This window comes from Alligator mississippiensis, chromosome 11 (assembly GCF_030867095.1).
Source record: "Alligator mississippiensis isolate rAllMis1 chromosome 11, rAllMis1, whole genome shotgun sequence".
Classification (NCBI taxonomy): Eukaryota; Metazoa; Chordata; order Crocodylia; family Alligatoridae; genus Alligator; species Alligator mississippiensis.
In genome coordinates, this window is record NC_081834.1 from 56,589,432 (window position 1) to 56,613,919 (window position 24,488).

Below are 24,488 nucleotides of genomic sequence, written 5' to 3' on the forward strand. Positions count from 1 at the left end.
GGGGCACAGGGCAGAAAGCAGAGCAGAAGACCAGGCAGAGATCACAGGGCAGGGATCAGAAAGCAGAGCAGCAGATTGGGTGGGGGAAGGGGATTGGTGTGGAATTTAAGGAAGGTGTGAGGCTTAATGTGTGGCATGCCTGAGAAAAAGGTTGGATTCCACTGGCTAGATGGCCTTTGAAATCCCTTCCAGCCTTAGACTTCTTCATGCTGAGATTCCCTCTACACACCGCCAGGCTCTCTGAATCCCACTTTGGAAGTGCCTCATTTCCCCGTGCTTCAAATGAAGATTGCTATTCTTATGCATATGATCAATTTGATTAATGTTGATTGATTGATTGATCCTGCCCCATTGATTAATTTGATCCTCAAACCCTAAATCTATAGATTTTTTTCATTTTTATAACCATTTTGATAACCATTATAAACAATTCCATTTAAATCATGTTAAATGAAAACTGCTTCGGAAACTTGATTTTTTTTTTTTTAATAAATATGTTTTTCCACTCTTTAACCAGCCCTATCAAAAAGATGTTGTAGACTGTGTCAGACCCAGTAATGCAGCATTAAGCGATGACAATAACTGGGGTGGAGATGGCGGAAGAAGAAAACAAGGATAGTCTTAGGGTGTTGAAGAGCTCCAGTGAGAAGAAATCAACTCGATAACATGATTTTGGGCTGAAGCCTTTGGTAAGCATGGGCAGATCTTGGATTTTGAAAAGGAGGGTGGGTGCAGATATTGTAGTGCATCATCACATATAATACAATGTATATATTTTCCAGTTAAATAGAAACTAGAGGTTTGACTATTACGTTAGGGGCCTAAATTATTCAATTTAAGATTGAAGTAAAAACAAGTATTTTTACCCAAGTTTGTATTTGCTATATTACATATAGAAACAGAAGAAACTAGGGGGAAAAATAAAAGATGTTGTTTCATTAGTCATTAGAATTTTTCAGATTCATAAAACACAATCTAGTCTTCCTGAGCATCTTGAAAGTGCACCCAAAGATTCCCTGAATGTTATTTCCACTCCTGAGTTATTGTTTTTAGCTCAAATAAAAAAAGAAACAGTCTGCAGGGCTATAAAGTGGGAGCTTCATTACCAGGAGCTACTAACAGATGCAGAATTAAAGAAAAATAGGCTAGCTTGATTAGTGGAACATCAAAGGCATTCAAAAGGGGAGAGGGCTATTAACATCTGTGGAATGAAGAGTTTAGAAAGAATCAGGTGGGATATAGTAAGTAGTGGAGTCAATTGATTCCCTCACTGGTTCCTGAATAGAAATGCTGCTGCCACTGCCAGGCAGTTGGTTTAAAAATTTAGATGGATCAGGAATGAAAGGGGGTGTAGTTGCACCACTGCACCTCCCCTCTCTCATCTTCCCCCTGCTGAACATGTCCACCCCGGCTGGCAAGAATGAGCAGTATTAAATTATACCACTGAGAATTTGGTCCATATTTCCCAACTCTTGATTCCTAATCAGCTATTTTGCATTACATTAGGCCGCTTGAATAGGGACTGGCTAATTGCAATATAGCTATATCCATTCACATCCACTGGAGAATCTGGTTTCATTGATTCTGTTACAGGGAAACTATTTCTCCCCATTCAGGTCCAGATTCCCAGGAGGTATAAACATCCCAAAGTGAATTGTAAAAGTCTAGTTTACACAATCCACATTTTTGATTTCATAGCTCAGGAAAGTTTTTGCTCTATTTCTGCCTTACTGACTCCCAGAGGACTCACCTTTCAATGATGCAAAGTTCTGATGATATCCAGATGACTCTCAACCTGATTCAGTCTCCAAGGCTAGTGAAAAAATTGTGATCGGGGGCCTCAATATATGGTGCTGTTCATGCAAATAAGCTTGTAGGAATCTCAGGTTTCTGTGGCTGTGATTGGGCTCTCTTAAAGTGATGGCACAGGGTGTTTTCCAATGCTTGTTTAACTTCTGTACTTTACATATCTCTCTGGCCAGAAGATTTGTTGTCCTGCTAGAGCAATTATAACCCAGGAAAAAGATTAACTTATACTGTACAGGTTGAATAACAGATTTTTCAAATGACCACAGGAAATAAAATCTTGGATTTAATTTGTTTTCTGGGGGCCATTCAGCACAAATTCTCATAGTGACCCCATACCTTCAAAAGGAGTAAGAAGAACTAGAGAAGGTCCAGAGACAGGCATCAAGGGTGATCTTTGATCTTTTCTTCCAATATTGCCCCTGAAAAGTAATATTTTTTCATGTTTTTGACTCTAAAAAACTCCTTCTGGTGGGCTCCAGCTGCCCAGTTTGGGGTATTTAGTAAATTGGAACAGTCAAACCACATGTGTGTTAATAAAAACAAATGTGAAGCAATGCATCTAGGAATGAAGAACAGAGACCAAGTGTGCAGAATGGAGAATGTGTTTCAGCAACACTGTGTCTCAGATAAGGACTTGGCATTTGTGGTAAAACCGACCAAAGAAAGAGCTTTCATTTTAGTGTTTTGGCAAAGTGGACAAACACAATGTTTGATTAGATACACAATGTGAATGCAATGTGTGTAGCAGCAGGGGTCAGTCATCAGATCTGTGCTGTCTGTAATTTGGATTATAACCCCTAGGGCACTAGAAGACAAAGGAAAGAGGAAGCAGAAGCAGGACTCACCAAGAACAAAAAAGGATGAGAGGCATGGAGGAGAACACATGGTCTCCCAGACAGTGGAAGAATGTGGCAAAGCCAGAGATCTCACTGGCTCAGTTGACCAGAGTTGTGCACTGAAAGAGCTGGACTCAGATTTAGAAGCAACTTCAGGCTGTGATTTGAGCACTCTTGGGACTGAAGTCTGGTTTGGAGATACCTTCAGAGCTGTGGATGGGGACAGTGGGGATTAAGGTGCTGTGCGTGTTACTACAGTGCTAATGTTTATTTAAATACCAAATTTCCCATCAAGAATGATGTGGGGACAGATGGGTGGGGACCAAGAACCACATCCAAGCATGTGCCCCGCCGCCCTACCCCTGGCCCCTCTGTGTCCTGTCCTGCTCCAACTCTCTCCCCTCCCCCGCCCCCTGCTGCTCTGGGTCTGGCTCTACTCCACTCTCCTCACCACCCCACATGTGCTCCCACTCCAACCCCCCCTCCCCCACCACTCCAGGTCCAGCCCCAGCCTACTCCCCCTTCCCTGCTGCTGTGTTTCTGGATGCAACCCCCCCGCCCCCACCACTGCTCCAGATCCACCCCCACTCCACCCTCCCCTCCCCCACCACTCCAGGCCCACCCCCCACTTGCCTGCCCCTCCATGTCTGGCTTCACTACACACCCCCACGTGCTCCTGGTTTGCCCCCGCCCCCGCCACTCCAGGTCTGGCCCCACTCCACCCCCTCCCTGCTTCTCTGGGTCCAGCCCTGCTCCACTCCCTTCCCCCACCACTCCAGGTCCACCCTCGCTCCACCCCCCCCCACCCCTTTCCTGCCACTCCATGTCCAGCCATGCTCCACCCCACCGGCTGCTCCAAGTCTGGCCCCACTCCCCCATCTCTGCTCCAGGTCCAGCCCCGCTCCACCTCCACCACTCTGGGTCTGGCCCCACTCCACTCCCCCCGCACTGCTCCAGGTTTAGCCCAAAACCATCCATCCCACTTTACCCGCCACTACAGGTCTGACCTCACTCCACACCTGCCTTTCCTGCCACTCCGCTTCCAGCCATGCTCCCCCTGCACTGCTCCAGGTCTGGCTCTGCTCCCCCACAGCCACTCCAGGTCTGGCTCTGCTCCACTCCCCCCACCACTCCTGGTCCAGCCCCACTCCACCCCCCACCACTCTGGGTCTGGGCCAACTCCAGTCCCCCCTGCACTGCTCCAGGTTCAGCCCTGCTCCACCCCAATTTTCCTACCACTCCAGGTGTGACTTTGCTCCACACACCCCTTTCCTGCCACTCCACATCTGGCCATGCTCTCCCCGCACTGTTCCAGGTCTGGCTCTGCTCCCCTGTAACAGATGAAATTATGTCTGTGTGATAAAGGTGTTTGCTGAAGGCTCTATGAAGATTAGACCAAGTGTTTTTCTGTCATTTGTTTAGATATTAAGCTATATGTTGTTGCTAAGAGCCTAATTAAAGTTTAAGATGTAGTAAAGCCTTGTATAAAGTAAGGCCTAGTAAATTTAGCAAAGCCTTGAAGTAGTAAGGCCCTGTGGCATAGTTAGAATTAACCTTCTCAAAGGAATGCAAGGCTTGTACTGCTATTGGTTAGTCTAAGGACAGCTGAAGTAAAAAGAATCTGAGTGGCTGTAAGTTAACAGCACAGTTCAGAAGTTATAAATTGGCTGAAACATCCAGAAATCATTCAGAAGGAAGACACAGCTCTGTGAAAGGGAATAATTAGCTGTTGACCTGGATCAGTGGGCCCATGGATCTCAAGGAGCCCAAGGACTGAATACCAGGGTCTTTCCTGGTACCTCTCGGACAGCGCTGATTGGGGACGCCTGACTTCGCTGAGCTTTGTGGAAAGAGAAACTTGTCATACATCAGACATCAGAGGGGACTGCTGATAATTTGCTGACATGAATTATTTTTGTCTGTCATTCTTTGTCTTGTTACTACGTGTAGTTGTGTTTTTGTTAAGTCAATAAACCTTTCTTACCTTTCTACCATCTGACCACACTCTCAGTCAATCCTGAACACTCCACAGCTGGCTGAGACATAAATTGGCATCATGAGCAGGATTGAGAGGCTCTGGTCTGGAGAGAAAGGTCAGAATGGAGGGAGTTGTATGGGCCCCATTGATGGCTTTGCTTAAGGAAGTGACAAGGATGGAGAATCCCGGGTGGGATAAGGATAGGTTGAGAGCTGCCTGGAGCCACCTGGGAACTGTACCCGATCATTGGGCTAGGTTTGCTGCTGCTGCCCGGGGTAAGCCCAAGAAGGAATGCCTGTTGTGGCTGCTGGCCACATGCCTGTGGTTAGGGACTGAAGAAAATGCCCAGCTCTGGGAAAAGGTCACCTGGCTGAGTAAGGAGTTAAACGAAGTGAGAGATTCCAAAAGTGTGGCATGCGAGGCTCTGCGAGATACGCAAAGCCACTTGGAAACATTAGAATGGAGGAAAGGAAAAACTATGATTGTGCGCATGGCTGCTTCCCTCCAGAAGAGGGCTCAGTTAGCAAAGGCTGTGGAGCCATCCTTCCACAAGTGTCTGTATAGAGATAAACCAGAAGTTGAGATCAAAGGGAGGAGACTGATGGAGAGGAGGAGATTGATGACAAGCCTGGTGCTGAACCACCCCTGTATGTCCCTGCCCAGAGGGAGGAACCTAGCCAGCGCTTCCCTGCCCAGAGGGAGGAACTCAGCCACATTTTTCCCATGGTGATAACTCATTCAGGGCCACAAGGAGGGGATCTCTGAACAGAGCTGCATTCCTTTACCCGTGCTGAGATTAAAAATATACAAGAGCAGCAGGAGTCCAAGCCAGGAGAGCCAGTAACAGACTGGCTAGTTTGAATGTATAGTGAAGTGGCATTTGCAATTTCAGTGAATAGAGCTAAAGCCGCAAAAATCATTCTGCGCCCTGGGCTCCAGTTAAATCAGTTTGCAGGAGGTGATAAAAATGTTACTTTGTTTTCTGCTGCGCTCTAAGCAACTGCAGCCAGTTATGGTAATATGGAAGAAGAGCGTAACCCTGCCCCTCAGGCATGGGCCAATTTAGAGGAGGCTGTCCACTGCTTGTATTGTTAGCACAAACTGAAATAATTTGTGCAGCAGTTCAGACTTGCATGCCTGATGCAGAAGTTGTGACACCACCATTGTGGAGGAGGTTTGGCTGATGAGCACCCACAGAGTGCATCTCAGCCCTGTTGACCTTGGAGCCAGAGGCAGTGAATCACCCGGTAAGAGATGAGATCTGGCAATTAGTGCAGCTTTTACCCATTTTGCAGAAGCCAAGGCTTACCAAGCCAATGAAAACTGCCAAGGCCATGGCAGTGGCCTCAGCAAAAGATAAACCCCCTGACCCCCGAAATTGTTGAGAAAAGCCAGGAAAGGCCATCCCAAGACTCCGCAAGCAAAAATGTGGAAAGACTTGTGCTGGCTGTTTCAATAAGGTGAAAATCAATAGACTGCCCACCAGTGTCTTGTGAGGGCTGTGAGCTAAACACTGTACCAAAAGGGCAAGCCCAAAATCAGAGCTTTCTGCACCACCAACAGTGTCACTGGAGAGATTCTCTGCCCTGAGGGCAAAACTGTCAACATTTTCCCAGGCACATGCAGGGCTGCCAGCCTTTAACCCGCCTGATCACATGGCCTAGGGAATCCGGCCGGCTCAAGCCCCAAAGAAAGGGGCCACAATGGGGCCAGTAGCAATCTGGGTACTGGTATCTAAAGTTAATATTGGCCCCTTAATTCGTGGACCTGTACAGATTCAATTAGGTAAAAGTGAAAGGTCAATTGATATGCTATTAAACACGGATGATCAGATTTGCATTTTAGATTCTGCAGATTGGAAGGGGGAGAAAGGAAACCCTTATCAAGTAATTGGAGTCAGAGGCACCAGACGACCAGGACATCTGGTCTGAGCAAACTTCGCGTTACCTAATGGCACAAAGGTGACGGCGGCAGCAGTAATACTTAAAGGGGGAACAAACTTACTGGGACTTAATGTACTAAGAAGACAGCGGTTTGCCCTTGAGCAAAAAAATTGGCAGTTTGAGTGCGCAGTGCCTCACCAGAAACTTGAGGAAATGGCTAAAACAGCTGTAACTCAATGCAGCATGATCCTACTAACCCTGCCTCCCATGAAAGGAGTACACAAACCCCAGTATCAAACTCCTCCCCCTCACCCCAAGGCCACCCAACCTATTCAGCGTATTATCAGCCAGCAGTTAGAAAACGAGCTTATTATCCAAAACCACTCTCTGTATAACAATCCAGTGTGGCCAGTGCGTAAGCCAATGAGAGAGTGGCAGCTGACTATTGACTTTCAAGCTTTGAAAGCTAATACTGACCCCTTGACAGCTGCCGTCCCATCACTACCAGCCTTGACAGAAAGCATCTAGTGTTATAAGCCTGCATGGATAGGATCCATTAATATCAAAGACATGTTGTGACAGTATGTATTTGTAGCTGTAGAAGTTATCACAAAGATAATGTTCACCCACACCTCAGCGAGAGCTACAGCCCAGGACACTTGTGCAGCACTGGAAATTCTGCTAGCTGCATAACCACCACCTATAGAACCACAGAGCAATAACGGCCATCACTTCTGCAATCATCTTGTGTATGACTGGACTGCGAAACATAGCATGTTGTGGACATATCACATTCCATACCATCTGCAATATAATGGATTGATAGAGTGAGCCAATGGCATCCTCAAATGCAATTTGCGGTTGGCCGCTGGCCCAGCTCTTAAGGATTGGGACTTGCACCTGGATCGAGCTATCAATTGGGCTAATAACATGACCCCGTCCAGGAGGTAGCCCTATGCAACAGGTCTTTGGATTGGGTGGTCCCCGCGAGCTGGCAGTAGAGCGACCTAGGGGTGGTGACCCAGGAAAGCTCCAGACAGGAGATCGGGTAGAAGTGAAGCGTCCTCAAAGAGATAAATGGGAGGAGACACTATTAGCAAAAGGTATGCATAATACATAGTGAGTATTTAAGTCAGATTCATCTAACGGGAGCCAAATTCCTTGTTGTCTTGTTCCTACAGATTGGATCTGTCCACAAATGCAGCCATAACTATTCCTAATCGAGCCTGCCATTGAAGATGAGTCCAGTCTGAATCGACTGGCACCATGTTATAACTGTACTCTTTTTATTAATGCCTTATTGTGTTTCCTGGGTAGGGCGTGTCTACTATCCTTTTTATTACCCATATATTAATGAACTTGCTCCTGAAAGCCCCGAGGAGTGGCCTGACAGTGAAGAGCATCCCCCAGAAATGTGCTCAGATGACCTTCATGTAGTCTAGCCACAATATCCGTACTGGAAGAAACCTGCCACCACGGAGCAAGTGAAATCCTGGTCTCTGAGTAGAAGAAACAGGATAGTTAACTGGCAAGGTGGTAACTGTCAGTGCACCTGTGGCACCAGTTATTATCTTGGTTACATTCCCTACCTGAAGGCTGGAATGGCTGACTGTGGGAGGAGAAGTAATTGTTGTAGCTCTGCTTGTTTGGGAGTTTGTTGTTACATACTTCCTGAGGGGAACCCCATTGAGCTCAATGCCCCTGAGTCTGTGCCCCCAATTGTGCATTCTGCATCTGTTCAGCCTCTTGAGCCACTGCGTTTATCGGAGAATCTGCCCCTTTCTATTCCTATGGCTGACAACACTCTCCAGTGATGGTGTGAAGCCCACCAGGTGGGAGAGCGCATTACAGGTTGAAACAAAGTTATTACATGGTTTGTGAATTATACCTACACAGAGGCATGGTGGAATAGTACCCACTTTAATACAACTAGAAGGAGGCTGTATCCGCAAGGCTCCACCACTTATCCTCATCCTTTTATACCAGTAGGGTTCCTAAAGCAAATCAGTGCTATGATTCTGCCAGGGCAGTGCCATTTCATTAACCCGATACAGCATCGTCCCCATGAGTGACAGTAGGAACTCTCTCACTCTCTGGGAGGCAAAGCATGGTTACAGGCTCCCAACAAGGGAAGGATAAATGTGATCTGTGAGAGAACAGAGCGTTCACTATTATCTTGGGCCATTTCCCCATGGAAGGCCCTGACACCATCCATGTATAACTTCACAACCTGGTGAAGGTCATAGGCTAAGATCCCTCCCCATTCCCTGATATAGTGCATGTATTTTAGCATCTTAACTGTAACTATCATAGTGCTTCAGCAAGCAAGGGGTGGAGTGTGACAGTTGAAATGATGTCTGTGTGATAAAGGTGCTTGCTGAAGGCTCTGTGAAGATTAGACCAAGTGTTTTTCTGTCATTTGTTTAGATATTAAGCTATATGTTGTTGTTAAGAGCCTAATTAAAGTTTAAGATGTAGTAAAGCCTTGTATAAAGTAAGGCCTAGTAAATTTAGCAAAGCCTTGAAGTAGTAAGGTCCTGTGGCATAATTAAAATTATCCTTCTCAAAGGAATGCAAGGCTTGTACTGCTATTGGTCAGTCTAAGGACAGTTGAAGTAAAAAGAATCTGAGTGGCTGTAAGTTATCAGCACAGTTCAGAAGTTATAAATTGGCTGAAGCATCCAGAAATCATTCAGAAGGAAGATACAGCTCTGTGAAAGGGAGTAATTAGTTGTTGACCTGGATCAGTGGTCCCACGGATCTAGAGGAGCCCAAGGACTGAATACCAGGGTCCTTCCTGGTACCTCTTGGACAGCACTGATCGGGGATGCCTGACTTCACTGAGCTTTGTGGAAAGACAACCTTGTCATACATCACGCATCAGAGGGGACTGCTAATAAATTGCTGCCACAAATTATTCTTGTCTGTCATTGTTTGTCTTGTTACTACGTGTAGTTGTGTTTGTTAAGTCAATAAACCTTTCTTACCTTTCTACCCCCCCGACCACACTCTCAATCAATCCCGAACCCTGTGCAGGTGGCTGGGACACTCCCCCACAGCCACTTCAGGTCTGTCCCTGCTCCACTTCCCCCACCACTCCAGGTCCAGCCCCGCTCCACTCTCCACCACTCTGGGTCTGGCCCCACTCCACCCCCAAGCCACTCCAGGTCTGGCACCGCTTTCCCCGTCCCACACTCCACATTCCTTTCTGGGGTGGAATTTCCCCTTACATACTGCATGAGGCCAAGCATGGGCATATAATATGGTAGTAGAGACGAATCTAACAATTCCTCCTATAAGAGAAATGATGAACACTGGAAAACTGAAGAAGAGATGGTGCTGTAAAGAAGAGGAGGGCTTATTTGAGCCACAGAGGTGAAATCCCAGTGTGCGTTGCTAACACATCAACAGAACCACAGGTCACATATCAGGGAACCATAATTGCAATGTTTGAGACTGGTGTGGCTGGCCTGTAGGAGGTCAGTTGCTATAAGAGTAGTGGGCTCAAACAAGAGCCAACACCTTGTAGAGCCAGGCTATACCCTTCAATTAAATGTAAGAAAATTGGAATGAGAGTTCAATCTAAGTCATACTCTGGAGCCTGAGCAGGTGGGGGCAATACAAAAAGTCCTATTGGAGTATGCAGATATACTCAGTTTTGGAGATCATGACCTTGGGCATACAGGCCTAACAAAGCACCAGATCAATATTGGCAATGCCAGATCTGTCAAAGAGGAGCCTTTGAAGAGTACCCATCCATTTACAGAGGAAGTCTGATCAGAAGCTGCAAGAGATGGAAGAAAGAGTCATCATCAAGCTCTCTATCATGGGGTGCTCCTGTGGTGTTGAGGCAGAAGCAAGGGGGAGGTGTGCAGGTCTGTGTGGGTTATGGTAGATTGAATGATGTTACTGTCAAGGATACCTATCCCTTACCTCAAATTGAGACATGCTAGACCTCCTAGTCAAAACTTGATGATTTTCCACGCTGGATCTGGCTAGTGGGTAGAAGTGAAAGAAAGCCTTCTGCACTAAGAAGGGACTTTTTGAGTTTAATGTTATGCCTTTTGGTTTATGCAGTACTCTTGGTTCATTTCAAAGACTGATGGATATCATGTTAGCAGATTTGCAAGGGACATCCTTCATGGTCTACCTAGATGATATCATTGTGATAGGCCAAACCTTTCAGGAGAACTTGTAGAAACAGAAAGCAGTGTTTAAGAGGCTGAAGAAGGCCACCTTAAAAATGAAACCTGCCAAATGTCAGCTTTTATGCTGCAAGTGAACTTTTGGGGGCACATGATGTTACTTTAAATTGCCAATTGCTCAAATCATGAATGAGACTTTATAAAGGGGGATAAAGCAAAATGCTGCATTTATTGATTACATGAATTAGACATAGATGTTTGGATACACCATTCATATAGACACACACAAATATCATGCACAAAACTTACATACAGGCATACACAAACACAAAATAATAATTCAATTCAGACATTATAGTTACTAGCAGCAGTTGTTCAATAATAGCACTGGGTGGCCGGCCCAGACCCTATTGAGAGAAGATGCAGATAGCAGGTAGAGTGGTAATTATGAGAGAAAGATCCTGTAGATAACAGCTTGGAGCTGGGTGAAACAGATGTGTCTGTGCTATGATGAAGCAGCAGTTGAGAGACTCACTCAACTTGGCATTCTCAAAGTTCTCTTTTGTAGGGGTTGGCATCCTTTGTTTCAGTGCTTTGGGTTTTTTCCATACCCAGCTTCTGTTCTTACAGTTGTTCTTCATTCATCTGCAGCTTATCTCAGCTTGAGGTCAGTTTGGTCATCAAAGTTGGTATTTCAGCCTTGGAGTGTCCTTGCTGCCCATTTGGCAGGATGGGTGCATTCCTTCTCCTTGTTATTTTCTTTGCACCCTAGGCCTGAAAGGGATTCTTGAGCCATTAATTAATTAGTTTACTTACCAGTAACTTACATTTGGTGCCTTCTTGCTTACACAGACAGTTAAATCTTCTTCTTCCATCTCTATGTCATTCTCTCACCATTCACCCTTTTACACACACTCATACATAAAGGCTATGCAGAGTTCATTCACTTATGTCAAGCAGAAAGATACAAAATAGAGTTTTCAAGATGCTTACAGGACAAGACTAACATGGTTACATTTCACTATTACTACACTCTATGTTAACATCAGCTATGTTAGGTAACTTCCTGCTACAATTATCTCCACAGAGTGGGTAGGACCAGACCCAGAGAAGGTGGAGGCTGTTAAAGCCTGTCCAGTACCTTGAAATGTAACAGAACTGCACAGCTTCTCTGGGCTAGCCTCCTATTATAAAAAAAAAAAAAAATGTGCCACATTTTCTTACCATTGGAAGCCCATTACATAAGCTCTCCAACAAGGCAAAGTTCATCTGGACCAGGGAATGTCAAGATGCCTTTCTAGAGCAAAAATGGTGGTTGATGTTGTCCAATATTTTATCATATTCTTATCCTCAGTTACCACTCTTGTTGGACACTGTTGCAAGTGACGTTGGTATCAGAACTGTTTTGTCACACATTGAAGGAGGCCAGGAAAAAGGTCCTAGCCTATATGCACCATGCCTTAAACAAAGTTGAATGTCAATATGTAACTACAATAAAGGAATTGCTTGCCGGGGTGACCTTTATCAAATATTTTTGGTGTTTCCTTCTGAGAAGACAGTTCTCTCCAGTGGCTACACAATTTTAAACAAACTGAAGGACATCTGGCTAGATGGTTGGAACAGCTGGTTGAGTTTAACTACCAAAGAGTGCATTACCCTGGCAGGCAGTACCAGAATGCTGATACCTTGTACTGTAGTCCTTTACACAGTGGACATTGAACCTAATGCTGAAGTGGTAGAGTTATAGTCAGTATCAGCAGTAGAGACAGGTAGGAGTGAATCAACCCCAAATATAGGAGAAGCCAGAAAGTTGACAGATTTGTGTACAAGACAACAGGAAGATGCTGACATTGGAAATCTAATAAGAGGGGAAAAAATTGATAGTAAGGTGTTCCCTGAAGTAGAGCAATGTTATCCATGCCTGCAGAAGTATCAGGTCATGTACCTGAGCTGAGCATTAGGCAAAGAGTACCAGTGAGAAACCTCCCAGAATCGTCCCAAAGACCCAAGCTTATTTAAATAGTGGTGTCAAAGGACTGATCTCCATTGATACTTATGGTTTAAGGGCCTGACACTGATCTCAGTGATCCTGGTTTAAATCTAGAATAAGTGGGAACAAAATCAGGCCCTTGGTATTTTACGTTCTCCCTCCTGCCCTGGGCCCATCATGGCACTAAAAAAAGGTGTTCTTTATTTACTTGTTAAAACATCTTTTAGCTTCTTGATCTGGTCCCTTATGTTCTGTCTAACTTGGGAACTGCAAATTTCCTCATCAGCCTCTTGCACCCATGGTAATGGCTTCGTCCAAATTATGCTCAAATTTTCTTTTGATTCATATTCAACCATTGCACTGCAAACTTTGAGTCTCTCAGCCAGCATCTGCAGGTATTTTTTATACTTCTCTGTCCTGTTCTTTTTCTCCAGCATATCTATCGGCTTTTCCTGTTCTGACATATCAGAGGCATTGACGATTTCCCTTTTGATCTCCTCAAGCTTCTCTTCAGTTTTTTTTTTCTTTTTCTCCAATTCAGAAACTGCCTTTTTCAAGGCACGGATTGTGATTTTGCACTGGAAAATTTCTTCACGAGACACCAGCACCTTGTTCTCTATACCATTCAGAAAATACCAAATCAATCCTATGATAGATACAGTTAATGAATGCAGTTTCTCAACAATTTCTTTGAAGGGTATTGGGAAATTTTCCATCGACACTGTAGGTAGAGAGAGAATCAGATTTGAAATTATGCAGTTTTTCATAGAAACAATTTATTTCTGGCAAATACATTTTCTGCATGTTTTGGCTTCATCATGGGATTTGTAGTTCATTTCCCTCATGTCTCTGCTATTCACCATGGGACAAGCTAAGAAGCCCAAGTTTCCCATCATGTACCACTTCCCACCATTTCCCATCATGCACCACTGCTTCCCCTTCCCAGTAGTGTGCCATGTCAGGTATCCTGAGATATGTAGTCCAGCTAAGAAGCCCAGGGTTGTAAAAGAGAGTGGAAACACAAGCTACCTGAAGTACAGCACACTTGGGAGGCACAGAGAAAACTTGTCTGCACCAAAATAGTCCAATTTGCAGGGGTGTTGTTATTTTTTAAAGAAAAAATCTGGATGGCCCAGGGCCAGGTCAAAGAAAAAAGCATTTCTTTTTAAGAATACATTTAAAATACCTGGTCCCGACTCAGCCATCAAAGTCTGCTACACTTATAAATGTGTAGTGTAAAAGAAACAGCTACAGAAATCCCCCCAGACTGAAGCTGGCATCCCTTAGAAAAGAAAAACCCTGTATGCCATGCACAGGGTTACTGTATTTCCAGGTCCAAAAAAATGACACGTGTTGGGGGGGGGGGGCAGGAATATGATGGGGGAGGGCAGTGACATACTGGTGCCCTGTCCCTGCCCATTCTGTTGCTCCTCACTGACAAGCCACATCTACCCCCCAGCCCTCCTGCTGCCCCTCACTCCTGACCCACTGACCCCAGCCCAGCCACTGCCCCTCACTCTCAGACAGCAGTACCCTGCCCCCCTCCCCTTGCTGGTGCCCCTCACTCCCAACCCGCAGACCCCTGGTGCTGCCAGTGCCCACCACACCCAACCCACAGTCACCTGTCCCATCCCCCATGCCCCTCACAACTGATATGCAGCCCCTGCCCCCTACCTAGCCCCTTGCTCCCAACCTGCAGACCCTGCCCCTGTGCTGGCCCTGTTGGTGGCCCACACCCCTGACCCACAGCTCTCTTCCCTGCCAGTGCCCCTCACCCCTGACCTGCAGCCTCCTAGCAGCTCTGGCAGTGCCTCTCACCCCTGATCTGTGGCCCCTGCCCCCCAACCCCTCCTGGTGCCCCTCACTCCTCACCCATGGTCCCCCTACTCAGTGATGTCCCTCACTCCCAACCACAACCCCCTGCCTCCCAGCACTGCTGCCCAAGCAGCTCCTGCATCGCTCTCTCACTCTCCATCCCTGCCTCCCTTCCCCTGGCCGCTTTTTGCTGTTCCTGTGTTCTCCCACAAGGTGATTGGCTGTCAGGGTCATGTGACCCTGGGCAGCCAATCACCTTGCTCAGTCTGGGACAGCAGAGGAACAGCAGAAAACTTGGACTTTTGCTCAGGTTTTAAAAACCCGCCCGGACGCATCGCAGGGGGGCAAAAAAAGGACGTGTCTGGGGAAACCTGGACATATGGTAACCCTAGCCCCTCTTTTCAACACCACCAACAGTTTCCTATACCTGGGCCCTATAAGAAACACATTAGAGGCCTTGGTGTAAGTGCCTCCTTGCCTCTATCTTGTAGACAGCCTCCATTATATAAAGATTGGAGTTCATGCTGGGTAACCTTGTGGAGAGAGAGGCTGCCAAGGCCACATTCCACATTTTTGGTGATGTAAGGAAGAAAACACTGACCTAGGGGTTTGACTGTAGTCACACAAACAAATCAATTGAAACCAATTATCATAAAGAATAGCACTCATTGTCAGGAGTCAAAACCTAATAATTGATCATCTCTGAGCCCATCCTAGTTAAATATTACTAAGCATTTATCACATATTTTTCACTTACCTGGGGAGGGGAGGTTTTCATGATCAACCCCTTTCATTAACATACACCCAACCAGGTAGTAGTAAATACATGTTATTAATGTTTGTATATCTATTATTATAAACTTGGGGAAGAGAACAGAAAAACAATGGACCTGACTTGTTGGGGAACAGAACAACAAACAACAGCTCGAATGTCCCGATGTCTGACCTACACAAATTTTCCCATGAGTGAATATTTCCACTGACTGATCTGAATGATAGTTAAACTTAGCAGTAACCAAACGAGACAATAAAATTTTGGGCATCATTAAGAAAGGCAATGAAAACAAAACAGAGGGCATCATTATGCCATTATACAAATCCATGGGGCACTCACATCTTGAATACTGTATGCATTTCTGGTCCCTGTATCTCAATAAGGACATAGTAGAATTAGAAAAGGTCCAATGAAGGACAACCAATATGGTCAGACCTGAAAATGTTGCCATACGAGGAAAGACTGAGAAGTGGGGGCTGCCTTCTAAAGGCTAGGACTTTTAAGTTTGGAAAGGAGAACAAGGCTGAGGGGGCAAAGGTTAGAAGTCTCTAAAACCAGGAAAGGAGTGAACCACATGAACAGGGAACTGTTGTTCACCAGGTCACAGAATACTAGCACTAGGGAGAACCCACTGAAATGAATAGGTGACTAGTTTAACAATAACAGGAAAAGGGCTTTTTTTTAATTTAAAGTGTCATTAAATTCTGGAGTTCATTGTGACAGGAGGTGGGGCAGGCAGATAGTACAGCCAAGTTCAATAAGGGACTGGATACATTCCTGGGTGATACATCTATTAATGGCTATTGAACAGAATGGGTGGAGATGTTTCCTCTGGCACCTCCAGTCCAAGAAAAGATGGAAGCCGGGGAGGTTATTGTATAGAGGATAGATAACTCTTAGAGATATCCAGTTCTATGCTCATCCTGTACAGCATCTACTTATCCCACTGTCAGAGAAAGGACACTGGGCTAGATGGGCCAGTTGTCTGAACTAATCTGGCTGTTTCTATGTTTAGCTTTCCAATAAAGTGATTTTTTAGGAGAGACAGGCATGTTCCTTTGCCTTATTCTGGAGATAAAGGACTTGCTTTCAGATGCGGTGCACCCTTTAGAAGGCAGCCCCCACTTCTCAGCCTAATAAGATCCCAAATTTTTAAAGGGTCCCAATAAGGAGGCTGAAGAGAGCTGGGGTGAGAGGAGGCAGCCCCAGGTGGTGTGGTGGAAGCAGAAAGCCTCCCCATAACTGGGAACTCAGAGACTGAGGGGGAGTTAAGAGGAGCTCTGGCATTGAGTGGCCATGTCTGCAAGAGATGCTGACTGCACATTCATTACTGCATAGTCATTTAGTACTTGTATAAACAAGTACTAAATGACTGTGGAGTAACCAGAATTACTGCTCAATAGTGTCAACGAATAGCCTTTTTTGTGATGTTGACTGCAGTAGCTCATGACTACTGTGCAGTAGTGTTGTGTTATGCTTTCTTCCACATGATGCTACTGTGTAGTAGTTACGGGCTACTGCACAGTCGCAGTCATGGCCAGTATGGACCAGCATGGCCAGTGGATGTGGAATAGTGGCTGTGGGCAAAGAGAGGCCTGAGTAATAAATCTGGAATTGGATGTATGGACCAGCAATGGGACAGAGGAATGATTTCCAGAAGTATCCACTGAAGGCGTGAGAGCTAACCCAAAATCTAGCCAGAAGGTCTGAGCTACCACCCAGAGGGCTTTGGGACAGACCCTTGAAGGATTGGGGGGTGATCCTTGACCTTAGCATGAAGGGCGAAGTTACTGCTGTAGCCCCCTCTGGGCAGCCCACCCTCTCTGGGGCAGTGTGTGTAGGATGCCTTGTTCAGATAATGGAGCAGGCGATGTGTGCTGATCAGTGGATTTTGCTTGGCTGTGGACAACTTAGTAGGCACATGAAAAATGGTCTGTTCTGCCTCTATGGGAGGAGTGGCTTTGGTTAATACCTACCAAAGACAATGTATAGAAGGAGGAACATGAGGTAGAGGAGTTTTAGCATTGTACGATGCTTTTCCTTCTCCTTTTTTGTCTCCTTAGCATCTTCCAGATCTTCCTCACATTTGATCTTATCTTCTGTTTCCTGTTCTTCATCCTTCTTATACTGTTCCAGTACTTTGCTTAACTTTTCATGCTCCATTTCCATTTTTTTCTTTTTATGCTCCATGTGTTGCTTTTCAATGTTCAATTTTCCAATTTGGGATTCGAGTTCACTTTCTTGGGTTTCTGCCTTCTTCTTTGCATCTATAACTTGCTCATGGGCAGAGGAGATCTGTTTTTTTATCTCCTCAAGGTCCTTCATGCCTGACTTGAGAGAGGATAGATATGAAACCAGCAAACTGATTCCTTTCAAGATGGCATTTTCAAAGTTTTCATATTCTGAGGTTGAGGGAGCCATGGCAGCTAGATCCAGAGAAAAGGGAACTTTAATTATATGTGAGGGAGAGAAATATCAGTAGCAGAAATAATCCGGAGACAAAGGGGCCCTCTTCCCTCACCCAGCGTCTTGAGAGCCTTCACTTCATGCATCATCTAGCAGCAAAGGCCTCAACCCAATTATGGTTGAACTGACATCAGAAAAGCATTATAAAGGCAACTGATACCTTATGAGTACTGCTTCCTACCCACGTGTGAGACTAAGTAAAACCAAAAAGTGCTGAACTGAGGTGATTTCAATGGAAACTGTGTATCCACTGTCTCTGGCAATTAATCTCTGGGGCAAGATCTCCAGCCAATGGAATTCCATGCAAGATTCAGCAAAGCCAAAAGAATCAGGGTCAAATTTTGCATGTTAATCAACCTGGAGGAAATTCAGAATCATACTCAGCTGCCCCCTTCCCTACAATAGAGGCAAAAGCAGATCCTAAAACACAGAGTTTCCAGTGTAAACCATGAGCCAGGGCTGAGGGGGGCATGATAAAAGTTTACAAAATACCCAGGGAAAGTAAAGGTTTTTCTTGCTGTTCCTCTCCTACTTCAGCCTTCAGCATTTAAGGTCTAGGAGGTTCTTACTCAGAGGCTATGCCCTTCACTCCCAGTGAGTCCCACACTTTAATGACCGTGTGATTTATTATCTCCCACAATACAAGAACTCAGGGTCACAAAATGAAACTAGTAGGGATTAAGTTTAAATGAACACAAGGAAGTTCTTTTCACACAGTCATTAAAGTATGGGACCCATTGCCACCAGATAGGTTGGAAGCCGAGAGTTTAGCCAGATTCCAAAAGGGAATGGAAACATTTTTGGAGGAAAGGGGCATCAGTAGCTATTGAGCATGGGAGTGAAGGGCACAGCCTCTGAATAAGAACCTCCTAGACATTCAAATACTGAAGGCTGCATGTAGGAGAGGAACAGTGAGAAAAACCCTGGTCTAGGGTTACCATACATCTGGGTTTTCCTGGACATGTCCTCTTTTTGGGTCCTCCAATCTCCATCTGGACACTTTTTTGAAATATGAACAAATGTCCAGGATTTTGCTCTGCTAGTCCTTTTTCCACATTGGTGCTGGTAGAACTGCATTTCCTGTCTTGCCCCAGCAGTGTGCCTGTTTGTCAGGGATCCAAGTTGCTGAAAAAATGTGGATTTTCTTCTTTAAAGGAGGAAACCATGGGTTTCCCTTTGCAGGCTGGCAACCTTCCAACTTGCAAGGAGCTGCTTGGGGTGATTGGAATCAGGGGGAACCATGTGTGTCTTCATGTGCACATGCATGTGGCTGGTATAGAGCCAGGCAGGGTGGTGGGAGCAGTCCTGGCAGATGGATGTAGGTAAGTCTATGGAGAGTGGGGGTTGGAGGGCCAGGACTTGGGGATTTTGTGTGTGTGTGTGTGTGTGTGTGTGTGTGTGTGGCAGGGGTGTGTGGAGGGCATTGGATTTGTCAGGGGTGGGAGGTGGCTGCCAGCACTGGAGGAAGGTCTCCAGGCATTGGGGCTGCAGCAGGGCAGAGGGGGTAAGAGGGAGGCACCTGCTCCTCTAGTGGAGGAAAGAGGTGGGGGTGGCCCTTTAGGGGCAGCAGGGAGTTGCGTGGCTGGGCTGGAGGCACTGGGGCTGGTGCCCTTGCTTGCAGGGGTTGGGCAACTAGGAGACACTGCCTGTTGGGGGGGGGGGGCATGGCCAGGCTGCATGGCATAGTGTGGGAGCCCCAGCCCAGGGCAGAGGGTGGCACAGGCCTGCCTTCCTCCTTCCAGTCTGTACAGAGGCCAGACTCACTTGGCTGACACCCACATGTGCTGGAGCTGCTTCAGCCTCTGTGCTTCAGCCTAGTTGGGATGGGGGCAACTGGGAGCCCCCTCCAGCAGGGCTGGAGGAATAAGGGGTCTGTGGTTTGGGAGTGAGGGGCACTGACAGGGCTGGAGGATAGGTGACTTGGGAGTGAGGGGTACCGGGGTGCAGGGGATTGTGAGTTGGGAATGCAGGGTACTGACTGCATGTCAGGAGTGAGATGCACCAGCAGGGACTTGGGGGCTGCAGGTTGGGAGTGAGGGGAACCAGCATGGCTTGGGAGGGAGGAGTACTGTAGGTTGGGAGTGAGGGGCATTGGCAGGGCCAGGGGTCTGTGGATTGGGAGTGAGGGGCAGCAGCAGAGAGGGGGAATGTGGGTTTGGAGTGAGAGGCACTGGCAGGGCTGTAGAGGCTGTGGCTTTATTTTCATTTTACTGAAGCAATAACACTTGTTATTTGCTGTAATAGTTACAAACTGCCCCCCTCTCAATCATATTACTCCCCCTCCCCCAAGAGGTGTCCCCTTTTCTGGAATTGGAAATATGGTAACCCTACCCTGGTCAGACCCATTTCATTGACCCTTCCAGCACTCACTATCTGGGGCTGTGTGACACAGGAGACTTTGGTCTAACCCAGTATATGGCAGTTCTTAGGTTCTTACGTAAAAGCTCCCATGTAGAGGCCTGAGACTGTGGCCCAGGAGAGAAGATATTAGCCAAATCCACACCCACATTGAGCTGATGGCTCATAACATTATTAAGAACAAGACGTGTCAGGCAAAATCACAGGCCACCGGGTGGTGGGGAGAGCAAGCTGAGCAACTCTCAGCAAGATGGTGATAGTGTACTCAAGAGCCACAGCCTGAGGGTTGTTACATCTGGGACCTGGAACTATGCCCTAGGTCATGAACTCTCTGGAAATCATTTCTTTCTCTCTGGAAACAATGTGTTATAGGTCTGTGGAAGTCTTTCCCCTGACAGATGGCCAGATTCCCAGTTCACAAGAGGGAGGTGCACCTCTGATTACTGGGAGGTGGCTGAGGGAGAAGCTGAGACCAGGGCTGAGACAGGAGGTGTGTAATGATCTCCTCTGCTGGGAAGGACTCCCTTCATCCCTAATTCTGCTGATTATGAGACACATGTACAGGACCTTTGCACATGGGACACTGAGCATGTGTTTTATTAAGACTGCAGGAAGCAGCAGTGCCCAATATTCTGGCAGCTTGGGCTGGATGAATGGTACAGGGGGGTGTGATGCAGCATGCATGGAATCAAAGCCTGATCTGTAGTGTGCTGGTCACACACCCCATAAGGTACCAGTAAGTCCATGCTGACTCGAGCCTTCTGCCTCAACCCTAGCCTCATGTGTCCATGTCATCTGGCCCCTGGGGCTTGGAAATTTGGCCATGGGGGGAGCAGCAACAGTGTTCATTCCCACTGCTCCCTCACCAAATTTCCAGACCCTTGGAGAGCCCCGCAGACTGGATGACACAAGTTTGTGGGCTGAGGGTTGAGCACTCCTGTTAGGAAGCATCAGCCTGCTGTATTAAAAGTTAGAATCTGTTCTGAGAAGTCCCACAATAATGCTTCCTGTGATCAAACTCTCACGTCAGTCAACGCAGAGTAAATCCAGCCTCACACCCCAACTCCCCCATTCTGTGCTCAGTGGAGGCAAAAGCTGATTCTAAAACAAGTGCTCCCAATATAAATCCTGACTGACCCCACTAACTTCAACAATTTACTCTGGATTAACATTATAACTGAGATGGGCATTGTTAGGGTATCGGTATGGATTTTTGGGGAGTACTGGGTGTGCAGCTGAATGAAGGCTTCTTTCTGTGTCTCAGCAGAGCTGCTGACCACAAGGCAGGATGATATATTAAGACTAACCTTGCAAATGCTTAGGCAAGCAGTTTTCTAGACAAAGCCATAGTGTTAGAGCCCTTTGTGTAAGAAGAACAAGATGCAGCCCACCAGCTACCGTCAGGAGATAAGACAGAAGCCAAACCTTCAAGATGGTGCCGAAATCAGCAAAGAACAAGAAAGGACCAGCATGTGACCAACAGTACCCAAGTTCATGGCCTTACGCATGTGCGCTTAGCAGAGAGGCATGTAAATAAAGAAAATGCATAGGCAATTCTATGCTAATGAAGTAAACAGTAAACAGAGGCGGGGCTTGAAATGGGAGGAGAAATAGGTGGAACAGGAGGAGGGATGAAGGCAGGAGAATGTTAATGAGTATGAACCAAGGTGTATACAATGTGAAAAGAACTACTGTTCAGTGCAGGTCCCCTGGTTCACGGGCTGTGTGTCTGTGAAGGACCCTTGTCTCAAGCTGTCTCCATTTTGAATTAAGCTGTTGTGAGCAATGTGTGCTGGTGTTTGCTCCCGACTTGCTCTGGCTAGTGAGTAACAGGATCCATGGGCAATTGGATCGTCGTCTCCCTAGTCATTGGGCGCTTCATGGAGTCGGAGTCTAACAGGCACCTGACCCAGTGAATTTGCCACTCTCACTCATAGCTGTCTAACCACCTACCTCTGCTGTCTTAGCATAGCATCACAGAAACGTAAGGATGGAAAGGACCTTTGGGGGTCATGTACTTCAGCTCCCTGCTCAAGGCAGGATCACCCCTATTCAAACCATCCCATACAAATCCAACTCTGACCTATTACTAAAATAGTACAATGGACTCTACCGCACCAATACAAGACATGACACCCTAACCTGTCACAGATAAAGCAGAAGGACAACAATGACCAATGTCCTGTTACTGCAACAGTTGTTAACATGAAACAACCCCCTCCCCCCACACACACATACTACAGAGGAAGCCAAAACCCCCCATGGTCCATACCAATTTGACAATGGGATTTTGAAGGAAACCCTTCAGACCTCATGCACCCTATAGAAGAAAGGCCTTGCACCTCAGCCTGATAAGTGCCCAGACTTTTAAAGGGGCCAGCAAACGAGGCTCAGGAGAGCTGGGGTAGGGAGAAGCAGCCCCAGGTGGTGTGGTGGAAGCAGCCAGCCTGCCCCAGAACTGGAAACTCGGGAGACTGAGGAGGAGCTGGGAGAGGCCCTGTCACTAAGTGCAGACTCTGGATGTGGAATAGTGGCTGTGGGCAAAAAGAGGTCTGAACAATCAGTCAGTAACTGGGTGTATGGACCAACAATGGGACAGAAAAGAGATTCACAGAGGCCCCTCACTGAGGGCACTAGCCAGAAGGTCTGAGATACAGTTGCATCACCCAAAAGGTTTTGGGACACAGCCTTGAGGTAAAGGGGGAGAAGGAGGCATTCCTTGAGCTAACATGAAAGGTGAAGTTCCTGCTGTAGCCCCTCAGGGGCAGTGTGTGAGGGATGTATTTTTTTTTTTTATTCATACTCTCTTTTCTATCCAGTCCTCTCCTGCTTTTCTTCTCTCTCCAGTCCAAGCATATAACCTTTTTCTGTCTGCTATGTTGGGCTGTTCCCTCTATGCAGCCACATCTCTCATAACCCCAAAGTGTGTGTTTGTGTGTGTGGTCCCTGTTAGCTTTTGTGCCTATAGAGGACAAGAGTCCATTACAGCTACAGTTGGGGAATCACCACTAATTGTGGTGATGTGTCTAACCCTGAGTGGAGGGGCAGAACCCTCCAGCCAGGAACCTCTAGGTTTTAGTCCCAGTGGGTTTATTGGCACACCTCATCTATAGGCTAGCATGTCTTCCCTCCTCTACACCACCAGTTCAAATAAATTGGTCTCCTATCCAGTTAAGTATCTGCCTTTTGCCCCTCCAAGATCAGTCTCGCATAACACACTCCACATAAGATACACACTCTGTTTTAAAGAAGGCAGATTCAAGAAAAGATTTTCCCAGAGTTATGGCCCTTTATGGCAGGGACTGAGCTGAATCTTCAACTTGCTCACCCTCCCTCTCCTGCTCAGGCAAAGAGATACATATCTGAACACTTCCACAGCTAAATTGTCAGCAGCTCTTGTCTACCCTCCCAAAGCTGAAACTGTGTCTGCTGGACCCCATGGGCAGATACAGGATTTTGAAAACAGCTATAAGTAGTCAGCAGGGTTGTAAAAGAGGACAAGAGACACCAGGAGTAGCCAAATAGCCAACACCTCAACAAAAAAACTGCCAAAACAGAAGGAATAGGTAAATTTCATGAACATCAAGACCATTAAGAAGAAAAGAGGGTCATTAACACCTGTGGAGTGAAGAGCAAACAGCAGGAATCAAGCAGACTCTAATGAGCCACGAAGTCCCCTCACCATTGCATGAAGAAAACACCATTGCAGCTATTCTGGGCAGAAAATCAGGTTCCTGGCTTTAAGACATATGTCTCAGTTTTGGAGGGCTATAGTGGGGTGGGATGGATGAGAGGGAAGGTGCGCATGCTATGCAAATAAATATGGTAAGCCCCCTTCCTTACCTTTGTCTTCGCTCTGAACCTCTTCTCTTCAGAAACTGGATGCAGTACTCAGCAATGAGGGGGTATTTATAGAGGGCTCTGTTGAGCAAGGACTGTACCCAATGATAGGCTATTTGAGTGTTTGCATGATGTCCAATGAATGAAGAGGTTCTGTGGTCCCATGATCTCAGAGGCAGGTGCACGCCCCCAGTCACTTGACCAGTGCATGCACCACAAAGCCTCAGCCTGCCTGGCTGATTTCCAGCTGGGGTGATTCTGTCTGGTCTCCTGAACTCCAGCTCCAGGTATGAACTGAGATCTTCTTTCACAGAACTCAGGAGTCCTGGACCCTGCTGTTTGCATTGATCAACAGATGAGATTTTTGACACTGCCAAGTCCCACCCCTTTCATCAATCCTTCACCTGCCATCTGGCTCTTGAGCTTCTGCAACTAACAGATGGACCTAAACTTGTGTTATATTCTGGGCATAGCTCCATGTTTACTGAAGGGGACTGTGTCACTCTTCTCAGGGCCCCTCCTGCTGTCTATCTGGGGTATTGCAATGGATCAGAGGCCAGCTGCTTGGGTAAATGCCTCACTTACAGGCAAAG

The 24,488-nt window shown here is 46.6% G+C and overlaps 1 protein-coding gene across 1 annotated transcript; it reads right to left on the reverse strand.

Moving 5' to 3' along the window:
• Positions 1–10,861: 10,861 nt before the first annotated feature.
• Positions 10,862–24,003, reverse strand: LOC106738091 (uncharacterized). The gene is made up of 3 exons (XM_014601548.3): positions 23,899–24,003; positions 17,208–17,657; positions 10,862–13,362 (listed from the first exon to the last, which is right to left on the reverse strand). The coding sequence occupies exons 2-3, from the start codon at positions 17,650–17,652 to the stop codon at positions 12,842–12,844; spliced, it is 966 nt and encodes a 321-aa protein (XP_014457034.1). The 5' UTR covers positions 17,653–17,657; positions 23,899–24,003; the 3' UTR covers positions 10,862–12,841.
• Between the last annotated feature and the right edge of the window lie 485 nt (positions 24,004–24,488).